The sequence below is a fragment of the Eleutherodactylus coqui genome, chromosome 8 (assembly GCF_035609145.1).
Source record: "Eleutherodactylus coqui strain aEleCoq1 chromosome 8, aEleCoq1.hap1, whole genome shotgun sequence".
NCBI lineage: Eukaryota > Metazoa > Chordata > Amphibia > Anura > Eleutherodactylidae > Eleutherodactylus > Eleutherodactylus coqui.
Window position 1 is genome coordinate 187,025,770 of NC_089844.1, and position 17,920 is coordinate 187,043,689.

The following is a 17,920-nucleotide window of genomic DNA, read 5'->3' on the forward strand; positions in this document are numbered from 1 at the left end:
GGCTGCTGATTACAGCCACCTGATTGGCTCTTCGGCACCAATCCTAAATATGCGTCCCCCGCCGCCCTCAGCGTGTCCGGGCCCCACAGTACAGCACAGCCTCTTCGTTGCCCCCACAGTACGGCACCGGTCCCCCGCTGCCGTGTCTGGACCCCACAGCACGGTACCGGCCCCCCGCCGCCCGTCATGACTTTATATCACCGGCCCCACCCTGCCCGTCAGCAGCGGAGGGCCGGAGGCTGCTGTGCGGTGATTGGCTGCTCGGGGAGGGCGGCCTCCGTCTGATTGGCTCTCCCGCCCGTCCGTCAGCGATCACTTTCGGTTTCTATTCCGGTAAGTAGACTCCACTTTCTGTACAGAACGAAACTTACCGACCGTCAGCGGAGCTCAGCGGCAGTCAGCAGGTAGGCGCGCGGCGGCCCGGAGCTCAGCGGCAGTCAGCAGGTAGGCGCGCGGCGGCCCGGAGCTCAGCGGCAGTCAGCAGGTAGGCGCGCGGCGGCCCGGAGCTCAGCGGCAGTCAGCAGGTAGGCGCGCGGCGGCCCGGAGGTCAGCGGCAGTCAGCAGGTAGGTGCGCGGCGGCCCGGAGCTGTTACCACCCAGTTCTCTCACTTCTAGGCGGCGGGGCTGTGGCTCCGTGCAGCGGGAGGCGGTGTGTTTCGTGTGTCGTGGACGGGGCGTCAGTACTGTAATGTGGGTGGGGGTCATGTGTCACGGTGGGTCCTCGGCGGTTTTCTCTGTGGGTGGTCCTGTGTCTTGGACAGTGGTGGTGGGTCCTCGGCTGTTCTCCCTGTGGGTGGTCCTTTGTGGTGGTGGTGGGTCCCTGGCCGTTCTCCCTGTGGGTGGTCCTTTGTGGTGGTGGTGGGTCCCTGGCCGTTCTCCCTGTGGGTGGTCCTTTGTGGTGGTGGTGGGTCCCTGGCCGTTCTCCCTGTGGGTGGTCCTTTGTGGTGGTGGTGGGTCCCTGGCCGTTCTCCCTGTGGGTGGTCCTTTGTGGTGGTGGTCGGTCCCTGGCCGTTCTCCCTGTGGGTGGCCCTTTGTGGTGGTGGTGGGTCATCGGCCGTTCTCCCTGTGGGTGGTTCTTTGTGATGGTGGTCGGTCCCTGGCCGTTCTCCCTGTGGGTGGTTCTTTGTGGTGGTGGTGGGTCCTCGGCCGTTCTCCCTGTGGGTGGTTCTTTGTGGTGGTGGTGGGTCCTCGGCCGTTCTCCCTGTGGGTGGTTCTTTGTGGTGGTGCTGGGTCCTCGGCCGTTCTCCCTGTGGGTGGCCCTTTGTGGTGGTGGTGGGTCCTCGGCCGTTCTCCCTGTGGGTGGCCCTTTGTGGTGGTGGTGGGTCCTCGGCCGTTCTCCTTGTGGGTGGCCCTTTGTGGTGGTGGTGGTGGGTCCTCGGCCGTTCTCCCTGTGGGTGGCCCTTTGTGGTGGTGGTGGGTCCTCGGCCGTTCTCCCTGTGGGTGGACCTGTGTCGTGGACGGTGGTGGATCCTCGGGTGTTCTTTCTGTGTTGTGGACGGTGGTGGTGGGTCCTCAGCCGTTCTCCCTGTGGGTGGTTCTTTGTGGTGGTGGTGGGTCCTCAGCCGTTCTCCCTGTGGGTGGTTCTTTGTGGTGGTGGTGGGTCCTCGGCCGTTCTCCCTGTGGGTGGTTGTTTGTGGTGGTGGTGGGTACTCGGCTGTTCTCCCTGTGGGTGGCCCTTTGTGGTGGTGGTGGGTCCCCGGCCGTTCTCCCTGTGGGTGGCCCTTTGTGGTGGTGGTGGGTCCTCGGCCGTTCTCCCTGTGGGTGGCCCTTTGTGGTGGTGGTGGGTCCTCGGCCGTTCTCCCTGTGGGTGGACCTGTGTCGTGGACGGTGGTGGATCCTCGGGTGTTCTTTCTGTGTTGTGGACGGTGGTGGTGGGTCCTCAGCCGTTCTCCCTGTGGGTGGTTCTTTGTGGTGGTGGTGGGTCCTCGGCCGTTCTCCCTGTGGGTGGTTCTTTGTGGTGGTGGTGGGTTCTCGGCCGTTCTCCCTGTGGGTGGTTCTTTGGGGTGGTGGTGGGTCCTCGGCCGTTCTCCCTGTGGGTGGTTCTTTGTGGTGGTGCTGGGTCCTCGGCCGTTCTCCCTGTGGGTGGCCCTTTGTGGTGGTGGTGGGTCCTCGGCCGTTCTCCCTGTGGGTGGCCCTTTGTGGTGGTGGTGGGTCCTCGGCCGTTCTCCCTGTGGGTGGCCCTTTGTGGTGGTGGTGGGTCCTCGGCCGTTCTCCTTGTGGGTGGCCCTTTGTGGTGGTGGTGGTGGGTCCTCGGCCGTTCTCCCTGTGGGTGGCCCTTTGTGGTGGTGGTGGGTCCTCGGCCGTTCTCCCTGTGGGTGGACCTGTGTCGTGGACGGTGGTGGATCCTCGGGTGTTCTTTCTGTGTTGTGGACGGTGGTGGTGGGTCCTCAGCCGTTCTCCCTGTGGGTGGTTCTTTGTGGTGGTGGTGGGTCCTCGGCCGTTCTCCCTGTGGGTGGTTGTTTGTGGTGGTGGTGGGTACTCGGCTGTTCTCCCTGTGGGTGGCCCTTTGTGGTGGTGGTGGGTCCCCGGCCGTTCTCCCTGTGGGTGGCCCTTTGTGGTGGTGGTGGGTCCTCGGCCGTTCTCCCTGTGGGTGGCCCTTTGTGGTGGTGGTGGGTCCTCGGCCGTTCTCCCTGTGGGTGGACCTGTGTCGTGGACGGTGGTGGATCCTCGGGTGTTCTTTCTGTGTTGTGGACGGTGGTGGTGGGTCCTCAGCCGTTCTCCCTGTGGGTGGTTCTTTGTGGTGGTGGTGGGTCCTCGGCCGTTCTCCCTGTGGGTGGTTCTTTGTGGTGGTGGTGGGTTCTCGGCCGTTCTCCCTGTGGGTGGTTCTTTGGGGTGGTGGTGGGTCCTCGGCCGTTCTCCCTGTGGGTGGTTCTTTGGGGTGGTGGTGGGTCCTCGGCCGTTCTCCCTGTGGGTGGTTCTTTGGGGTGGTGGTGGGTCCTCGGCCGTTCTCCCTGTGGGTGGTTCTTTGGGGTGGTGGTGGGTCCTCGTCCGTTCTCCCTGTGGGTGGTTCTTTGGGGTGGTGGTGGGTCCTCGTCCGTTCTCCCTGTGGGTGGTTCTTTGGGGTGGTGGTGGGTCCTCGTCCGTTCTCCCTGTGAGTGGTTCTTTGTGGTGGTGGTGGGTCCTCGAACGTTCTCCCTGTGGGTGGTCCTTTGTGGTAGTGGGTCCTCGGCCGGTCTCCCTGTGGGTGGTCCTGTGTCGTAGACAGTGGTGGTAGTGGGTCCTTGGCTGTTCTCCCTGTGGGTGGTCCTTTGTGGTAGTGGGTCCTCGGCCGTTCTCCCTGTGGGTGGTCCTGTGTCGTAGACAGTGGTGGTGGTGGGTCCTCGGCTGTTCTCCCTATGGGTGGTCATTTGTGCTAGTTGTGGTGGTGGTGGGTCCTCAGCGGTTCTCCCTGTGGGTGGTCCTTTGTGATGGTGGTGGATCCTCGGCCGTTCTCCCTGTGGGCGGTCCTTTGTGGTGGTGGGTCCTCGGCCGTTCTCCCTGTGGGCGGTCCTTTGTGGGGGTGGGTCCTCTGCCCTTCTCCCTGTGGGTGGTCTTTTGTGGTGGTGGTGGGTCCTCAGCCGTTCTCCCTGTGGGTGGTCCTTTGTGATGGTAGTGGGTCCTCAGCCGTTCTCCCTGTGGGTGGTCCTTTGTGGTGGTGGTGGGTCCTCGGCCGTTTTCCCTGTGGGTGGACCTATGTCGTGGACGGTGGTGGATCCTCGGGTGTTCTTCCTGTGTCGTGGACAGTGGTGGTGGGTCCTCAGCCGTTCTCCCTGTTGGTGGTTCTTTGTGGTGGTGGTGGGTCCTCGGCTGTTCTCCCTGTGGGTGGTCTTTTGTGGTGTTGGTGGTGGGTCCTCGGCCGTTCTCCCTGTGGGTGGTCCTTTGTGGTGGTGGTGGGTCCTCGGCCGTTCTCCCTGTGGGTGAACCTGTGTCGTAGACGGTGGTGGTGGTGGGTCCTCGGCTGTTCTCCCTGTGGGTGGTCCTTTGTGGTGGTGGTGGGTCCTCAGCGGTTCTCCCTGTGGGTGGTCCTTTGTGATGGTGGTGGATCCTCGGCCGTTCTCCCTATGGGTGGTCCTTTGTGGTGGTGGTGGGTCCTCAGCCGGTCTCTCTGTGGGCGGTCCTTTGTGGTGGTGGTAGTGGGTCCTCGGGCGGTCCTTTGTGGGGGTGGGTCCTCTGCCGTTCTGCCTGTGGGTGGTGTTTTGTGGTGGTGGTGCGCCCTAGGCCATTCTTTCTGTGGGTGTTCCTTTGTGGTGGTGGGTCCTTAGCCATTCTCCCTGTGGGTGGTCCTTTGTGGTGGTGGTGGGTCCTCGGCCGTTTTCCCTGTCGGTGGACCTGTGTTGTGGACGGTGGTGGATCCTCGGGTGTTCTTCCTGTGTCGTGGACGGTGGTGGTGGGACCTCAGCCGTTCTCCCTGTGGGTGGTTCTTTGTGGTGGTGGTGGGTCCTCTGCCGTTCTCCCTGTGGGTGGTCTTTTGTGGTGGTGGTGGTGGGTCCTCGGCAATTCTCCCTGTGGGTGGTCCTTTGTGATCGTGGTGGGTCCCCGGCCGTTCTCCCTGTGGGTGGTCCTTTGTGGTGGTGGTGGGTCCTCGGCCGTTCTCCCTGTGGGTGAACCTGTGTCGTGGTGGTTCCTCGGGCATTTTTCCTGTGTCGTGGACGGTGGTGGTGGGTCCTCAGCTGTTCTCCCTGTGGGTGGTCCTTTGTGGTGGTGGTGGTGGGTCTTTGGCCGTTCTCCCTGTGGGTGGTCCTTTGTGGTGGTGGTGGGTCTTTGGCCGTTCTCCCTGTGGGTGGTCCTTTGTGGTGGTGGTGGTGGGTCCTCAGCCGTTCTCCCTGTGGGTGGTCCTTTGTGGTGGTGGTGGGTCCTCGGCCGTTTTCCCTGTGGGTGGACCTATGTCGTGGACGGTGGTGGATCCTCGGGTGTTCTTCCTGTGTCGTGGACAGTGGTGGTGGGTCCTCAGCCGTTCTCCCTGTTGGTGGTTCTTTGTGGTGGTGGTGGGTCCTCGGCTGTTCTCCCTGTGGGTGGTCTTTTGTGGTGGTGGTGGTGGGTCCTCGGCCGTTCTCCCTGTGGGTGGTCCTTTGTGGTGGTGGTGGGTCCTCGGCCGTTCTCCCTGTGGGTGAACCTGTGTCGTAGACAGTGGTGGTGGTGGGTCCTCGGCTGTTCTCCCTGTGGGTGGTCCTTTGTGGTGGTGGTGGGTCCTCAGCGGTTCTCCCTGTGGGTGGTCCTTTGTGATGGTGGTGGATCCTCGGCCGTTCTCCCTATGGGTGGTCCTTTGTGGTGGTGGTGGGTCCTCAGCCGGTCTCTCTGTGGGCGGTCCTTTGTGGTGGTGGTAGTGGGTCCTCGGGCGGTCCTTTGTGGGGGTGGGTCCTCTGCCGTTCTGCCTGTGGGTGGTCTTTTGTGGTGATGGTGCGCCCTAGGCCATTCTTTCTGTGGGTGTTCCTTTGTGGTGGTGGGTCCTTAGCCATTCTCCCTGTGGGTGGTCCTTTGTGGTGGTGGTGGGTCCTCGGCCGTTTTCCCGGTGGGTGGACCTGTGTTGTGGACGGTGGTGGATCCTCGGGTGTTCTTCCTGTGTCGTGGACGGTGGTGGTGGGACCTCAGCCGTTCTCCCTGTGGGTGGTTCTTTGTGGTGGTGGTGGGTCCTCTGCCGTTCTCCCTGTGGGTGGTCTTTTGTGGTGGTGGTGGTGGGTCCTCGGCAATTCTCCCTGTGGGTGGTCCTTTGTGATCGTGGTGGGTCCCCGGCCGTTCTCCCTGTGGGTGGTCCTTTGTGGTGGTGGTGGGTCCTCGGCCATTCTCCCTGTGGGTGAACCTGTGTCGTGGTGGTGGTGGATCCTCGGGCATTTTTCCTGTGTCGTGGACGGTGGTGGTGGGTCCTCAGCTGTTCTCCCTGTGGGTGGTCCTTTGTGGTGGTGGTGGTGGGTCTTTGGCCGTTCTCCCTGTGGGTGGTCCTTTGTGGTGGTGGTGGGTCTTTGGCCGTTCTCCCTGTGCGTGGTCCTTTGTGGTGGTGGTGGTGGGTCCTCAGCCGTTCTCCCTGTGGGTGGTCCTTTGTGGTGGTGGTGGGTCCTCGGCTGTTCTCCCTGTGGGTGGTCCTTTGTGGTGGTGGTGGTGGTGGGTCCTCAGCCGTCCTCTCTGTGCGTGATCCTTTGTAGTGGTCGTGGCTCCTCGGCCGTTCTCCCTGTGGGTGGTCCTTTGTAGTGGGTCCTCGGCCGTTCTCCCTGTGGGTGGACCTGTGTCGTGGGTGGTGGTAGTGGATCCTCGGGCATTCTTCCTGTGTTGTGGACGGTGGTGCTGGGTCCTCGGCCGTCCTCTCTGTGGGTGATCCTTTGTGGTGGTGTTGGGTCCTCGGCCGTTCTCCCTGTGGGTGGTCCTTTGTGGTGGTGGTGGTAGGTCCTCGGCCTTTCTCCCTGTGGGTGGTCCTTTGTGGTGGTGGTGGTAGGTCCTCGGCTGTTCTCCCAGTGGGTGGTCCTTTGCGGTGGTGGTGGTAGGTCCTCGGCTGTTCTCCCTGTCGGTGGTCCTTTGTGGTGGTGGTGGTAGGTCCTCGGCCGTTCTCCCTGTGGGTGGTCCTTTGTGGTGGTGGTGGTAGGTCCTCGGCCGTTCTCCCTGTGGGTGGTCCTTTGTGGTGGTGGTAGGTCCTCGGCCGTTCTCCCTGTGGGTGGTCCTTTGTGGTGGTGGTGGTAGGTCCTCGGCCGTTCTCCCTGTGGGTGGTCCTTTGTGGTGGTGGTAGGTCCTCGGCCATTCTCCCTGTCGGTGGTCCTTTGTGGTGGTGGTGGTGGTGGTGGTGGATCCTTCGCCGTTCTCCCTGTGGGTGGTCCTTTGTGGTGGTAGTGGGTCCTAGGCCGTTCTCTCTGTGGTCCTGTGTTGTGGACGGTGGGTCCTCAGCTGTTCTCCCTGTGGGTGGTCCTGTGTCATGGACGGTGGTGGTGGGTCCTCGACCGTTCTCTCTGTGAGTGGTCCTGTGTCTTCGTGGTGGTGGGTCCTTGGCCGTTCTTCCTGTGTCGTGGACGGTGGTGGATCACAGCCACCGTCCATTGGTAAACCAATCACAGCCATTCATCGAGCATTGGCTGTGATTGGCTAAACGTCAGCCAATCACAGCCAGCGCATCCAGGAGGCGGGGATTTTTCAATCTCCGGCCAGAAGATGAAGAGGAGAAACAGTGGTGGGACCCGGGGAGAAGCTGCAATAAAGGTCACCAATAGGAAGTACAAGTCCCCCGGAGACTGCTGTCTTATAAGTGTTTTGTGCTTCCGTCTTCAGGATGGCTCAGTGGTACGAACTGCAGCAGATTGACACCAAGTTCCTGGAACAAGTCCACCAGCTGTATGACGACAGCTTCCCCATGGAGATCCGTCAGTACCTGGCGCAGTGGCTGGAAGGGCAAGACTGGTGAGTGTAATGTGATGCCCTAGAGAGGGCTGGTGGGGGTCTGTGGAGGGGAGTCTCTTATTGCAGGACTGTTAGCTGTTGTACCGCCATCCGTCTCTATACGTGCTCTTCGGACGCTCACATCCAGTTTTGCCTCCTCTGAGGTGTGGTCACACATGGCGCTCGTGTCTATTGCTGCCAGTAGAAAATTGGGGCATAACAATGAAATTTTGCTGTGATTTTTTTTTTCCCCCCCCCCAGTAGTCTTTGCACAAAAAAGTGCCCTGACTGCTGTGCCTGAAGCAACCTTTCAAGCTGTCCAGTACATGACCTGGTGCAATAAATGGTACTATTATAAAAAAAAAACTTTTTCCACAAAAAATACGCCCTTATTCGACTGTGTCAACGAAAAAAAAAAAGATGGCTCTTGAAAAGTGAGGATGAAAAAAGTGAAACCGCAAACCCCAAAGATATCGGCTTCAGATCCACATTGGTAAGACGGGATATGGAGTTGGCAGCGCCCGGTGTGAGCGAGGTCCTGCGCGGCCCACAATGCACCTTCCTGGCATTAGGCATGTCTTCCATCCACCATTCGGGGCTAACATATACCAGACATTATAGTGTCAGCTACTTTTCTGTTCGTTGGTATGGAGAGGCGTCACCCGCAGTACGGTAGAGATTGAATGGATGGGTGACCCTGCCCCAGTCATTACCGTCCCACTGAGGATGGATGAAGCTTGACAGCTAGATGCTCCATTCTAGATGATCCTTCTCCCTGCAGGGGGTGCTGTAAGCCTGCAGTAAGGACAGGGGGACTTGGGACCCCCATTCTCAGGATCGGTTAGGGTCTCGGCGGGGAGATCCCCACCAGTCAGACCTTAAACACCTGTCCCATATCAATTTTAGGATTAACCCTTTAAAGCCTCATGTCCACGGGGGAAATCAGGCCCGCCATGGATTCTACATGCAGAACCCCGCAGCGGGTCCCTCCTTTCCCGCGAACATGAGGCCTAAAAATAAGATTTACTCACCTGTCCGGACGCTGCGGATCTGCTCTCCGTCGCGGCCGGTCTTCTTTCTCCAGCCTGGCGGATTTGCTCGGCATGCCGGCAGCGTGCTGCGCGCATGCACCGTGCACTCCTTCTTGTTTTTGAACCCCTGCTCTCCCGCGCCGGAGAGCAGGAATTCAGCTGCAGGTGTGCCGCGGATCCGGACGGCTTCCATAGGCTTCAATAGAAGTCTGCGGGAGACCCGCACTAAAATGGAGCATGCTGTGGGTGTTTTCCCGCACACACAATCCGCGCCTCAGGGAAAAATGACATCCGCAGGTATTTAAATACCTGCGGGTGTCCAATGCATCCCTATAGGGCGCGGATCACGCTGCGGATTTTAAATGTTATTTTACTGGTGGACATGAAGCCTGAGGGTACGGCAATAGTGCAGACTCCGCAGCAGTAAATCTGCACTACGATGCATGTGACTCGCACATTACAATCTGCACCGATGCTGGGGATTGTGTCACGGTGTTTGATGCAGAGATTATGTGGGTTTTAGTGCAGGTTGTCCGCTGCAGTAAATGTGCGCCATTTCCACTTCGTGAACGTACCTTCCGCACATCTCTCGTCTGTGCGGACTGCAGACACGGCCTTCCATATAGTTTGTGGCCACGAGTCTTATGTCCTTCATTTGTAAACTGATGTGTAGACCTGACTGATAGGCTGTCGCTGCGGGGACGCGACTGATCGGCTGTCGCTGCGGGGACGCGACTGATCGGCTGTCGCTGCGGGGACGCGACTGATCGGCTGTCGCTGCGGGGACGCGACTGATCGGCTGTCGCTGCGGGGACGCGACTGATCGGCTGTCGCTGCGGGGACGCGACTGATCGGCTGCGGGGACGCGGCTGATCGGCTGCGGGGACGCGGCTGATCGGCTGCGGGGACGCGGCTGATCGGCTGCGGGGACGCGGCTGATCGGCTGCGGGGACGCGGCTGATCGGCTGTCGCTGCGGGGACGCGGCTGATCGGCTGTCGCCGCAGTCTGTGGAGTCTTTTCTGATATTGTAGTATTGGCTAATTAACCCCTTATCTGATAGATATACTGATGCTAAGATCGGGGCCACCACTTGCACCAAGGGAGCTGGAGGTGATGACTTTTCTGCTTGAAGTGATTCACTTTCCCTTTTCTATCCGGCCTACCAGATGGGGAAGACAACTTGTTTCAGCTGCTGGATGGGACACCTTGACCCTTTTTGGCTCCTCGCTTTTTCAGTTCATCCCCACACCACTTTCCCGAACTTTACACAAACACTCCATCCATGGTGTTCCAGATGATAATGGGGTCCCTTTGGTGCTCCACATGGTAAACGTACCTTCTTCTGTGCACCACAAAGTGTTAGTGCCTCCTTTAAGTCCCCCTACAGAAAGTGTCCTCATTGTGCCCACATGTAGCAATTAGAAAAACAAAAGTACAATAATCAGACCCTCGCCCGGCCTTGTTTCTGCGACCAGCAGCCAGATTCTCTTTCTGTAACCTGAAGTCCAGCGTAGACAGAGCGCTGCAGGGGTATTGCACCACCGGCTGCTCCCGCGCCAGAACCAGGCTCTCTACAACACCTGAGCTTTCACCCCTGTGCCCACAGTCGTTGTGCCCCAGCTTTGAGTCCCTCTTACTGCAGACGGGTTTCATTTGACAACGGGCAGCAAATTAGAAGGGAGGGGGACCCCTAGTGGCAGAGCTTAGTAATGAAAATCAAGGCAAAAACTTGAGTATGATCACAACTTATGAGTACACCTTTATCTTATGGTAACCCATTAACACTGCAGTGTCTGACAGGACCGACCACTTATTCTTCCTGTGTCACAATTCAAGAGTCCTAACTTTTATTTTTCAGTCAATATAGCCATGTAGGGACTTGTCCCCTGGGTACTAATAAACAGATGCTCATGGCAGAGCTGGGGGGTCTTTGTTCATACCCCAGTGGCCATAGTAAAGCATGGGCCCCCGCCTGTTCGTGTTGTGGGAGGACTCATGGGCTAGAAAATAGCGCCCCCTTCCCTCTGCCTCTATTAACTTCCATGAATCACATGGATGCTAGGACTGCAGCATCTAAGCGGGGAAAACAATTGGAGATTGTCATTTTTGGTTTCTAATCGGTCCATGGTGCCCAAGGCTATTAGTACCAGCATGGGCATTGGGGTACCTGTGTGCACATCACTGCTATCTTATATCAAGTGTTGCTTTAGACAGGCCATGCATCAGAAAAATCCCTTTTACAAGTTGCCATAAAAATACGGAATGGTGGTTAATGGGTTAAATTATGCGATATTCATAGAAAGCAACATTCGCCATAAGTGGTGACAAGGGGACCCCAACTCCACCTGCTAAGACTGCCATTTAACGGATCTAGATTAGTTTGGGGATTTGTAGACTTTTTTTCTTGCTTCCCACAAGCTGAAGTTGTCTTTAATATATAGCGTCCGTCCGGAGGCTCCATGTCTGACTGTGACCATGTTTGTCTTTCAGGGAGCACGCCTCGACTAACGTGTCTCTGGCCACCATCCTGTTTCACGGTCTTCTGTTGCAGTTGGATGACCAGTATAGCAGGTTCTCCTTGGAAAGCAACTTCTTGTTGCAGCATAATATTCGGAAGAGCAAACGCAACCTACAGGTGCCGTATACATATTTAGACTTCTGACTTATCACTTGTAACTGCATAGACAGTAGATAACTGTTAAAGGGAGCTTAGGAGCCTACTGGGGGGGGGGGGGGCAGAGCCTAACGGAGTATGTGAGGACGCACTGGGCGAGATCACGCCGTATATCCTTACATTAATCCTGTTACTGGGACAGAACATTGGTTAGCTTACAGCTCCGGAGTTCCAGCATCTGCTCTGCCGCTACAAAAGGGCATGACGCACCGTAAGGAGCACTGCCAACTGGGAGAAGCCGGCGGTGGTGAGAACAAAGATGGCGCCGGTGTGCAGGGAGAGAAGGACTGCGAGCACGTGGAAGTCAATCTGGAGACCCTGGGGCAAGGCTCTCAAAGTTTGCCAGGGTGGTTCCATTGGCAGCACAGACGCCTGTGAGGGAGAACAGCGATATCTATGTACAGGACATCACCAATAAGACTGGAAATCTAACGGTAGCGCTGGTGGATGGAGGAGAGAAGACAAGTCCAACATAGAGGATCACAGAGGACATGGATCCCCAGGGAGTGCATCCACAACACTAAATGCAGAGTCCACATAGAGACCTTGTGGGGTGTGAACAAGGGTAATAGTAAATTAAGTACACTCCAACTACAAGTCCGCTCCCTACAGGATAACATGACAACCATTAGACAAGATACACAAAAAGCGACAGAGCGAATGACCACAGTGGAAGATCAGTTAGTACATCTGAAATGGGATATGAAGTGAAACGTTTAGTCTATTGCCAATTTGAGTAAAATCGAAGACCTTGAAAATCGGTCAAGGTGTAATAACACCCAGATGATTGGTCTTGCCGAGAAAGTGGAGGGTAGTGGTCCTTCTGACTACTTCCAATCATTGCCAAAAAGATTACCGAGCTATGATTCACTGCCGCCAACATTCGCGATTAAATGGGGTCATCATGTCCCGTCCAGACCATCCCCAACCTAGGGGTTCCTCCACATTCCATCCTTATTAAGCTGCTTAGTTTTTTATCGGATGACTTGAATTTTTCAATGACACTATTTAAGATACTATGAAATGTACTGAGCAAACACAAGACACTCGCCTGTCTTCGTCAGGGGCAGTCAGGGCGGACGAGTCAGCTTTGCTTTACAGGTGGCTACACACAGAAACAGACAAACATGGACCTAACTTCCATGGACGAAGGGGACAGGATAATGCTCAGGCATCTGCCCACCAATGGATGGGTAGGACAAAGAAACAGGAACCGGGCATCCAACGACCAGCGGATGGTTGGATTAGACATAGGATGGAAAGCAGCCGTAGACCAGACTGACAAACGCCCAAATCACTCACCAAACAAACCTGCAAGCATGAACAGATAGAAATGCTAAAGAATGTACAAGGTATTAGTTCGTGGATTGGCCAAGTCACTTAAGCCCCGTGAACACACTTCAAGGGTCCTCGTTGTCTCGTGGGTCCCTACTCTAACAAGAACACTAACCCCTGGAAACCTACCTGCAAATAGGGCGATCGTCCCAATAGGGTCGGCCCTGCGCTAGAACCTAGGACCTCATTCGTCCAGAGATGGTAAACAATCTAAGCAGCACAAGACACAGTTCACACCAACACATCTTGGAATGCATACATAATGATACAGGACTGTTCATACCACATGTCTAGCAACCAGCGCAGACACACAGAACCCATCCCAGCTCACACCCACAGAGCAAGCATGAATACAAACACAAGGGGGGAATGAGGAACACCAGCTCCCTCCAGCCAGAGGGCTGATATTTGTATGCAACAGACCGGCGATGATTGGCTGGCTGGAGAACACCACACCCAGCCAGCTCAATCATGCCACACCTGTGGAGGTGTGCTGCTGGCAACCCATAGTACTACAGGTCCCAGAAGCACGACAAGAGCCTCTCACGCGGTACCCTGTCTCTCATGTGGTACCCTGCCTCTCATGGGAATTTCTGGATGCTGCGGTGAGTCTGGAGGAGTTACAGGAGGTGGTGGCCTCCCTACAGAATAACAAAGCCCTGGGCATGGATGGTTTGCCCGCATGGCTGTATAAGAGATTTGGGGAAGGTTTCTCCCACGCCTACTAGAGGTATTTAGTAAGGCTGACCGTAGACGGGAATTACCCCATCCGTGGAGGAGGCCATTATTACTATTATTCCTAAGCAGGGGAAAGATGCGCCACTGGCCAACTCCTAAAGGCTCATTTCCCTACTAAACGCGGACATTAAAATAATAGCAAAGGTGATAGCAAATCACCTCTCTTGGGTGATCCCAACCCTCATACATCCTGACCAAAGTGAGTTCATACCATGGAGATCTATGGCAATTAGTATTCACAGCTTTATACCTTAATTTACAGTTAATAGATGAGTCAGGGGAGCCGATATAATCTGTTCATTAGATGCAGCTGAGAATGGATATTCCTGGGGGAGGTAAAATGGGATTTGGCTCCTCATTTACAAGCTTCTATACACGGATGTTAAATACCAGGGCTGCCCCCCCCCCCCCCCCCCCATTACTATGCGCAATAGCAATCAAACCCCTTGCAGGCAGAATAAGATGGCACTCGGATATAGTGGGATTCAGGGGGGAACAATGAGGAGAAAACTGCACAATATGCAGATGATATTTTACTATTTCTGGATAATGCTGGGAAGTCATTAAGTTGGTTATTAAGACAATTAAGAAATACGGAGGCTACTCCAGTCCTGAAATTAACTGGAATAAATCCACAGTAGTGCCTCGTCATAGGCCTGACTTACCTGTCAATACAGAACAAGTGTTCGGGTGTGCTGCTGGGATCTGTTGTACTACATAGTTTCTAGCATCACAGCCCCACAGGTGTGGAATAATTGAGCTGGCTGGGTGTGTATTTTTCCAGCCAGCCAATCCCCAAGGTCTGCTGCTCATATATACCAGCCCCTCTGATAGAGGCTGCTGGGCTTTCCTCTGTTTGTTCAGTGTGATCAATGTCCTGTTCCTATGTGTTGGTACATGTGGCGGGAACAGTCCTGTTCAGGGTGCATGCTGTGGTGTGTTGTGTTGTATGCAAATCCCTGAAGTGTTGGTGTGAGCTGTGTTAAGTCCTGCTGTGTTTCGTTTGTCGTCTAGGTAGGTCTCTAGGTTCCAGCACAGGGCTGTCCCCTGTAGAGACGATCACCCTGCATGCAGGCAGGTTTCACATGGAAGTTCTTGCATTAGAGTAGGGACCCGCGAGACAACAAGAACCCTTGAAGTGGGCTCACGGGCATCTTGGCCAAAGTACGAACCAATACCTTGCATTGTATCTATTTACGTCTGTTTATGCATGTGGGTATGCTTGGTCGTGTTTTGTTTGTCAGTCCGTGAGTTATGTCCGCTATTTCCGAGTTCTGTCAGAGTTTCACCAGTTCGTGAGTGTGAATGACGAAACAGCAAGTCCCGCTGATTACTAAACTTAATCTGGACTCATTAGTGATGAAATGTGAACAGAAGCTAGAAATATAGTGCTAACTTCCCCTGTCAGGGGTAAATAGAGTTAAAGGGCTTGTCCCGCCGCCAAAACCTTCCCCCCCCCCCATTAATGCCCTGTAGAGTAGAAGCATCACACACTACAGCTTTACACATACAAATCGATATTTTGCTCACCTTTTTATTTTTATTTTTTCCCTTTATAAAGCTGACCAGAAGAATTTTTCAAAGATGGCGCTGCTGGGTAGTTCCCATGATGCACTGCTCTCTCTCTCTCCTCAGCGTGCGCGCTCCCGCTGACGCTGGTCACATGACTGGGTCATTATGGAGACGCACGCTGTCATGGGGAGAGCAATATGGGGCTGTGACAGCCCGATATAGCTCTCCCCCCTCCGGGAGTTCCTTCACTGCTTTGAATGGAGCCGGCAGCCTCCCGGCCCATTCAAAGCAATGGGAGATCAGGAAGAGCAGTGCGATCTCCTGCTACTGCTGTGACAGCTGTAGCCGCAGATTCCTTCATCTCCACAGCATGTCCCCCCATCACTGGACACTGTGACAGCACTGTCACATCATTCTTACAGTGTCCAGTGATATGGGGAGAGGTCTGGGAGATGAAGGAATCTCCTGCCACAGCTGTCACAGCAGTAGCAGGAGATTGCGATCTCTGTCATTGAAAGTGAAAGTAACACAAAACACACACATCCCCCCTCCCCCACAGTGCCCCCCCCCAGTGTCCCCCACACACATGCCCCTTACCACAGAGCCCCCTCCAAAGTACCTTCCACAGTGCCCCCCCCCCACACTGCCCCTCCTTCAAAAGTGCCACACACACATGCCCCTCCCACAGTGCCCCCCCCAAAGTACCCCTCCCTCCAAAGTGCCCCCCCCACACACATGCAGTGCCCCCCCACAACAGTGCCTTCCCCCACAGTGCGCCATCCAGAGTGCCCCCCCCCCATCAGTGCCCACTCCAAAGTTCTCCACAGTGCCCCTGCAAAGTGTCCCTCCACAGTGCCCACCCCAAAGTGCCCCCCCGCCACACAGTGCGCCCATAAACATGCACCCCCTATGCCCCTCCCTCCCAGTGCCTACTCCAAAGTGCTCCCCAGTGTTCCCCCAAAGTGCCCCCACACACATGCACCCTCCACAGTGTCCCTCTCTCCAAAGTACACCCCCCCTCTACAGTGCCTTAGCCACAGTGCCCCCACACACATGCACCCCCATTGTCTCCCACCAGTGACCCCCCCCCCTACAGTGCCACCACGACAGTGCTCACACACAGTGCCCCTCTAGTGTCCCCTACCACACAGTGCTCCCCCCCCACAAGTACAGTGACAGCACCCACCACCCCTCCCCACCACAAGTACAGTGACAGCTATATATAGATAACACAGCTCACCCCCTGCCCTCCCTGCACAGAAAGGATTACACCATGTGTGACAAATTACTGTCACAGAACCCCTCCCACCCCATGCGACAAATTACTGTGACAACACCACCCTCCTCTTTCCCCCGCGACAAGTCTATGTGACGGCACCCGACGGTGCCCCCCCCCCCACCGGCGCTAAGTGACATGCCGGCACCCGCACCCCCCCACCAGTGGTGAGAGCCCGGCTCCTGCACCCCTCCTCCCCTGGTGCTAAGTGACATGCCGGCACCTGCACCCCCACCCCCACCACCAGTGGTGAGAGCCCGTCTCCCGCACCCCCCCCCAGCGCTAAGTGACATGCCGGTACCCCGCACCCCCCCTCCCCTACCAGTGGTGACAGCCCGGCTCCCGCACCCTTTCCCCGGGCGTCAGTGGACATGCCAGCACCCGAACCCCCCCCCCTCCGACCAGTGACAGCGCGGCAACCCCTACCCGCACCCCCCACCTCCCCCCTGAGACCGGTGACAGCGCGGCACTTCCCCTCTTCCCCAGACCAGTTACCCATTGTTGCAGCCAGACACCCTCCCCCCCCCCCCTCCTGCCGACCAGTGGCAACCCGGAACATCCCCCCCCCCCCACCCAGACCAGTGATATGCCGTTGCCCGCACCCCAACTCCACCCCCCATCCCAAGACCAGTGACTTACCCAGAAGGACGGTCCGCCGGGGGAGGCTACTTCTTCTTCTGCCAGAGCCAGGGGAAGCCGTTGCCATGGAGTAGGAAAAGACTGCGCATGCGCCTGCATCAGGCGCGTTCACAAGGACCTGACCAGCGAGCAAGAACTACAGCGCCTGCGCGACTGTTGGGAGAAGAGACACCGCTGGAATGGTCGTATCCAAGGCGGCAGACAGGTAAATATAGGGGGGGGGGGGGCACCGGATCAGGTAGGTATATATCTTCTGTATGGCGTATTTACAAAGCACACATTATATTACAAAGTGCTTTGTAATAGCAATACAGAAGTATATATAGCCATTTTGCACGGTGGGACAACCCCTTTAATCTAACAAACATGATCTGGATGCCGCAGTTGCTGCATCTGTTCCATAAATCGCCACAATGGATAATTCAGCTTTTCTTTTATAAAGTTTTTAGTAGCCTATTTAGGGACCTGATATGGTGGAAAAAAATACTCAGAGCTGGAAACACTTTACAGGACTGAAGAGTTAGGTGGTTTAGTTCTACCCAACCCCATGACACTTTCTAACCTCACGAATGCAGCACTTTAGAGGGTGGGAGGTGGAGGAGATGCGGGATGGTAATTACCAGTTGCTGAAGGAGCATTTTGAAAGTCCATATTTTTTTGAGGACCTAAAGCCGCATAGATTCAAACGTAATGCCAACATTTTGCTGTACTCTAGGTAATGCATAAAACTTGATGCAGGACTGAAGACATTGTTGTCAGAGCTCTAAGGAACTCCATACAGCGTTTCACTGTCTGCTCTGGATCACATGTGAGAAGTTGTGTACACAAATCCCTGACACACGACACAGCCAGTATCATGCGATAATGAAGCTCTTCTGAGTTTATTACTAGGCAGAAACGTGTGTGTGTGTATATATTTGTGTGCGTGCGCATGTGTATATATATTTATAACACACACACACAGTCCGCTACTTGCGAACAGGTTCTGTTCCAGGAGCCTGTTCGCAAGTCCGAACAAATGGTTGTATGGAGCGGGATCGCGGGTGGATCCCGCTCCATACAACGTCGGGTGCCGGCTGTTCTTACAGCGAGCACCCGGCGGCAGCAGTTCCAACGAGTCGCGCCGCTTGACGGAACTGTTAACATTTTAAATACCGCTCTGACAGCCTTATTTAAAGTGTTAACAGTTGTGACGAGCGGCGTGGCTCGTTGGAACTGCTGCCGCCGGGTGCCCGCTGTAAGAAACAGCCAGCACCCAACGTTCAGGGGTCCGTACAGCATCCCACGATGAGATCGCGGGACGCTGTGTGGTTGCTAGGCAGTCGGGGACCTCCTGAAAAGCCCCAGGGCTACTTATGCAGAGTGCCCATCAAGCGCACGGC

The 17,920-nt window shown here is 56.2% G+C and overlaps 1 protein-coding gene across 4 annotated transcripts in view; it reads left to right on the forward strand.

The window, feature by feature from the left end:
• Positions 1–211: 211 nt before the first annotated feature.
• The window catches only part of LOC136577273 (signal transducer and activator of transcription 1-alpha/beta-like), a 102,353-nt gene continuing 84,644 nt past the window's right edge, over positions 212–17,920 (forward strand). Inside the window, exons 1-3 of one of the 4 annotated variants that reach the window (XM_066577123.1) lie at positions 212–333; positions 7,225–7,353; positions 10,855–10,999. In XM_066577123.1, the coding sequence (XP_066433220.1) occupies positions 7,226–7,353; positions 10,855–10,999 (273 nt within the window). In that variant the 5' untranslated portion in view covers positions 212–333; position 7,225. The other 3 variants (XM_066577120.1, XM_066577122.1, XM_066577121.1) reach the window with 3 other exon arrangements.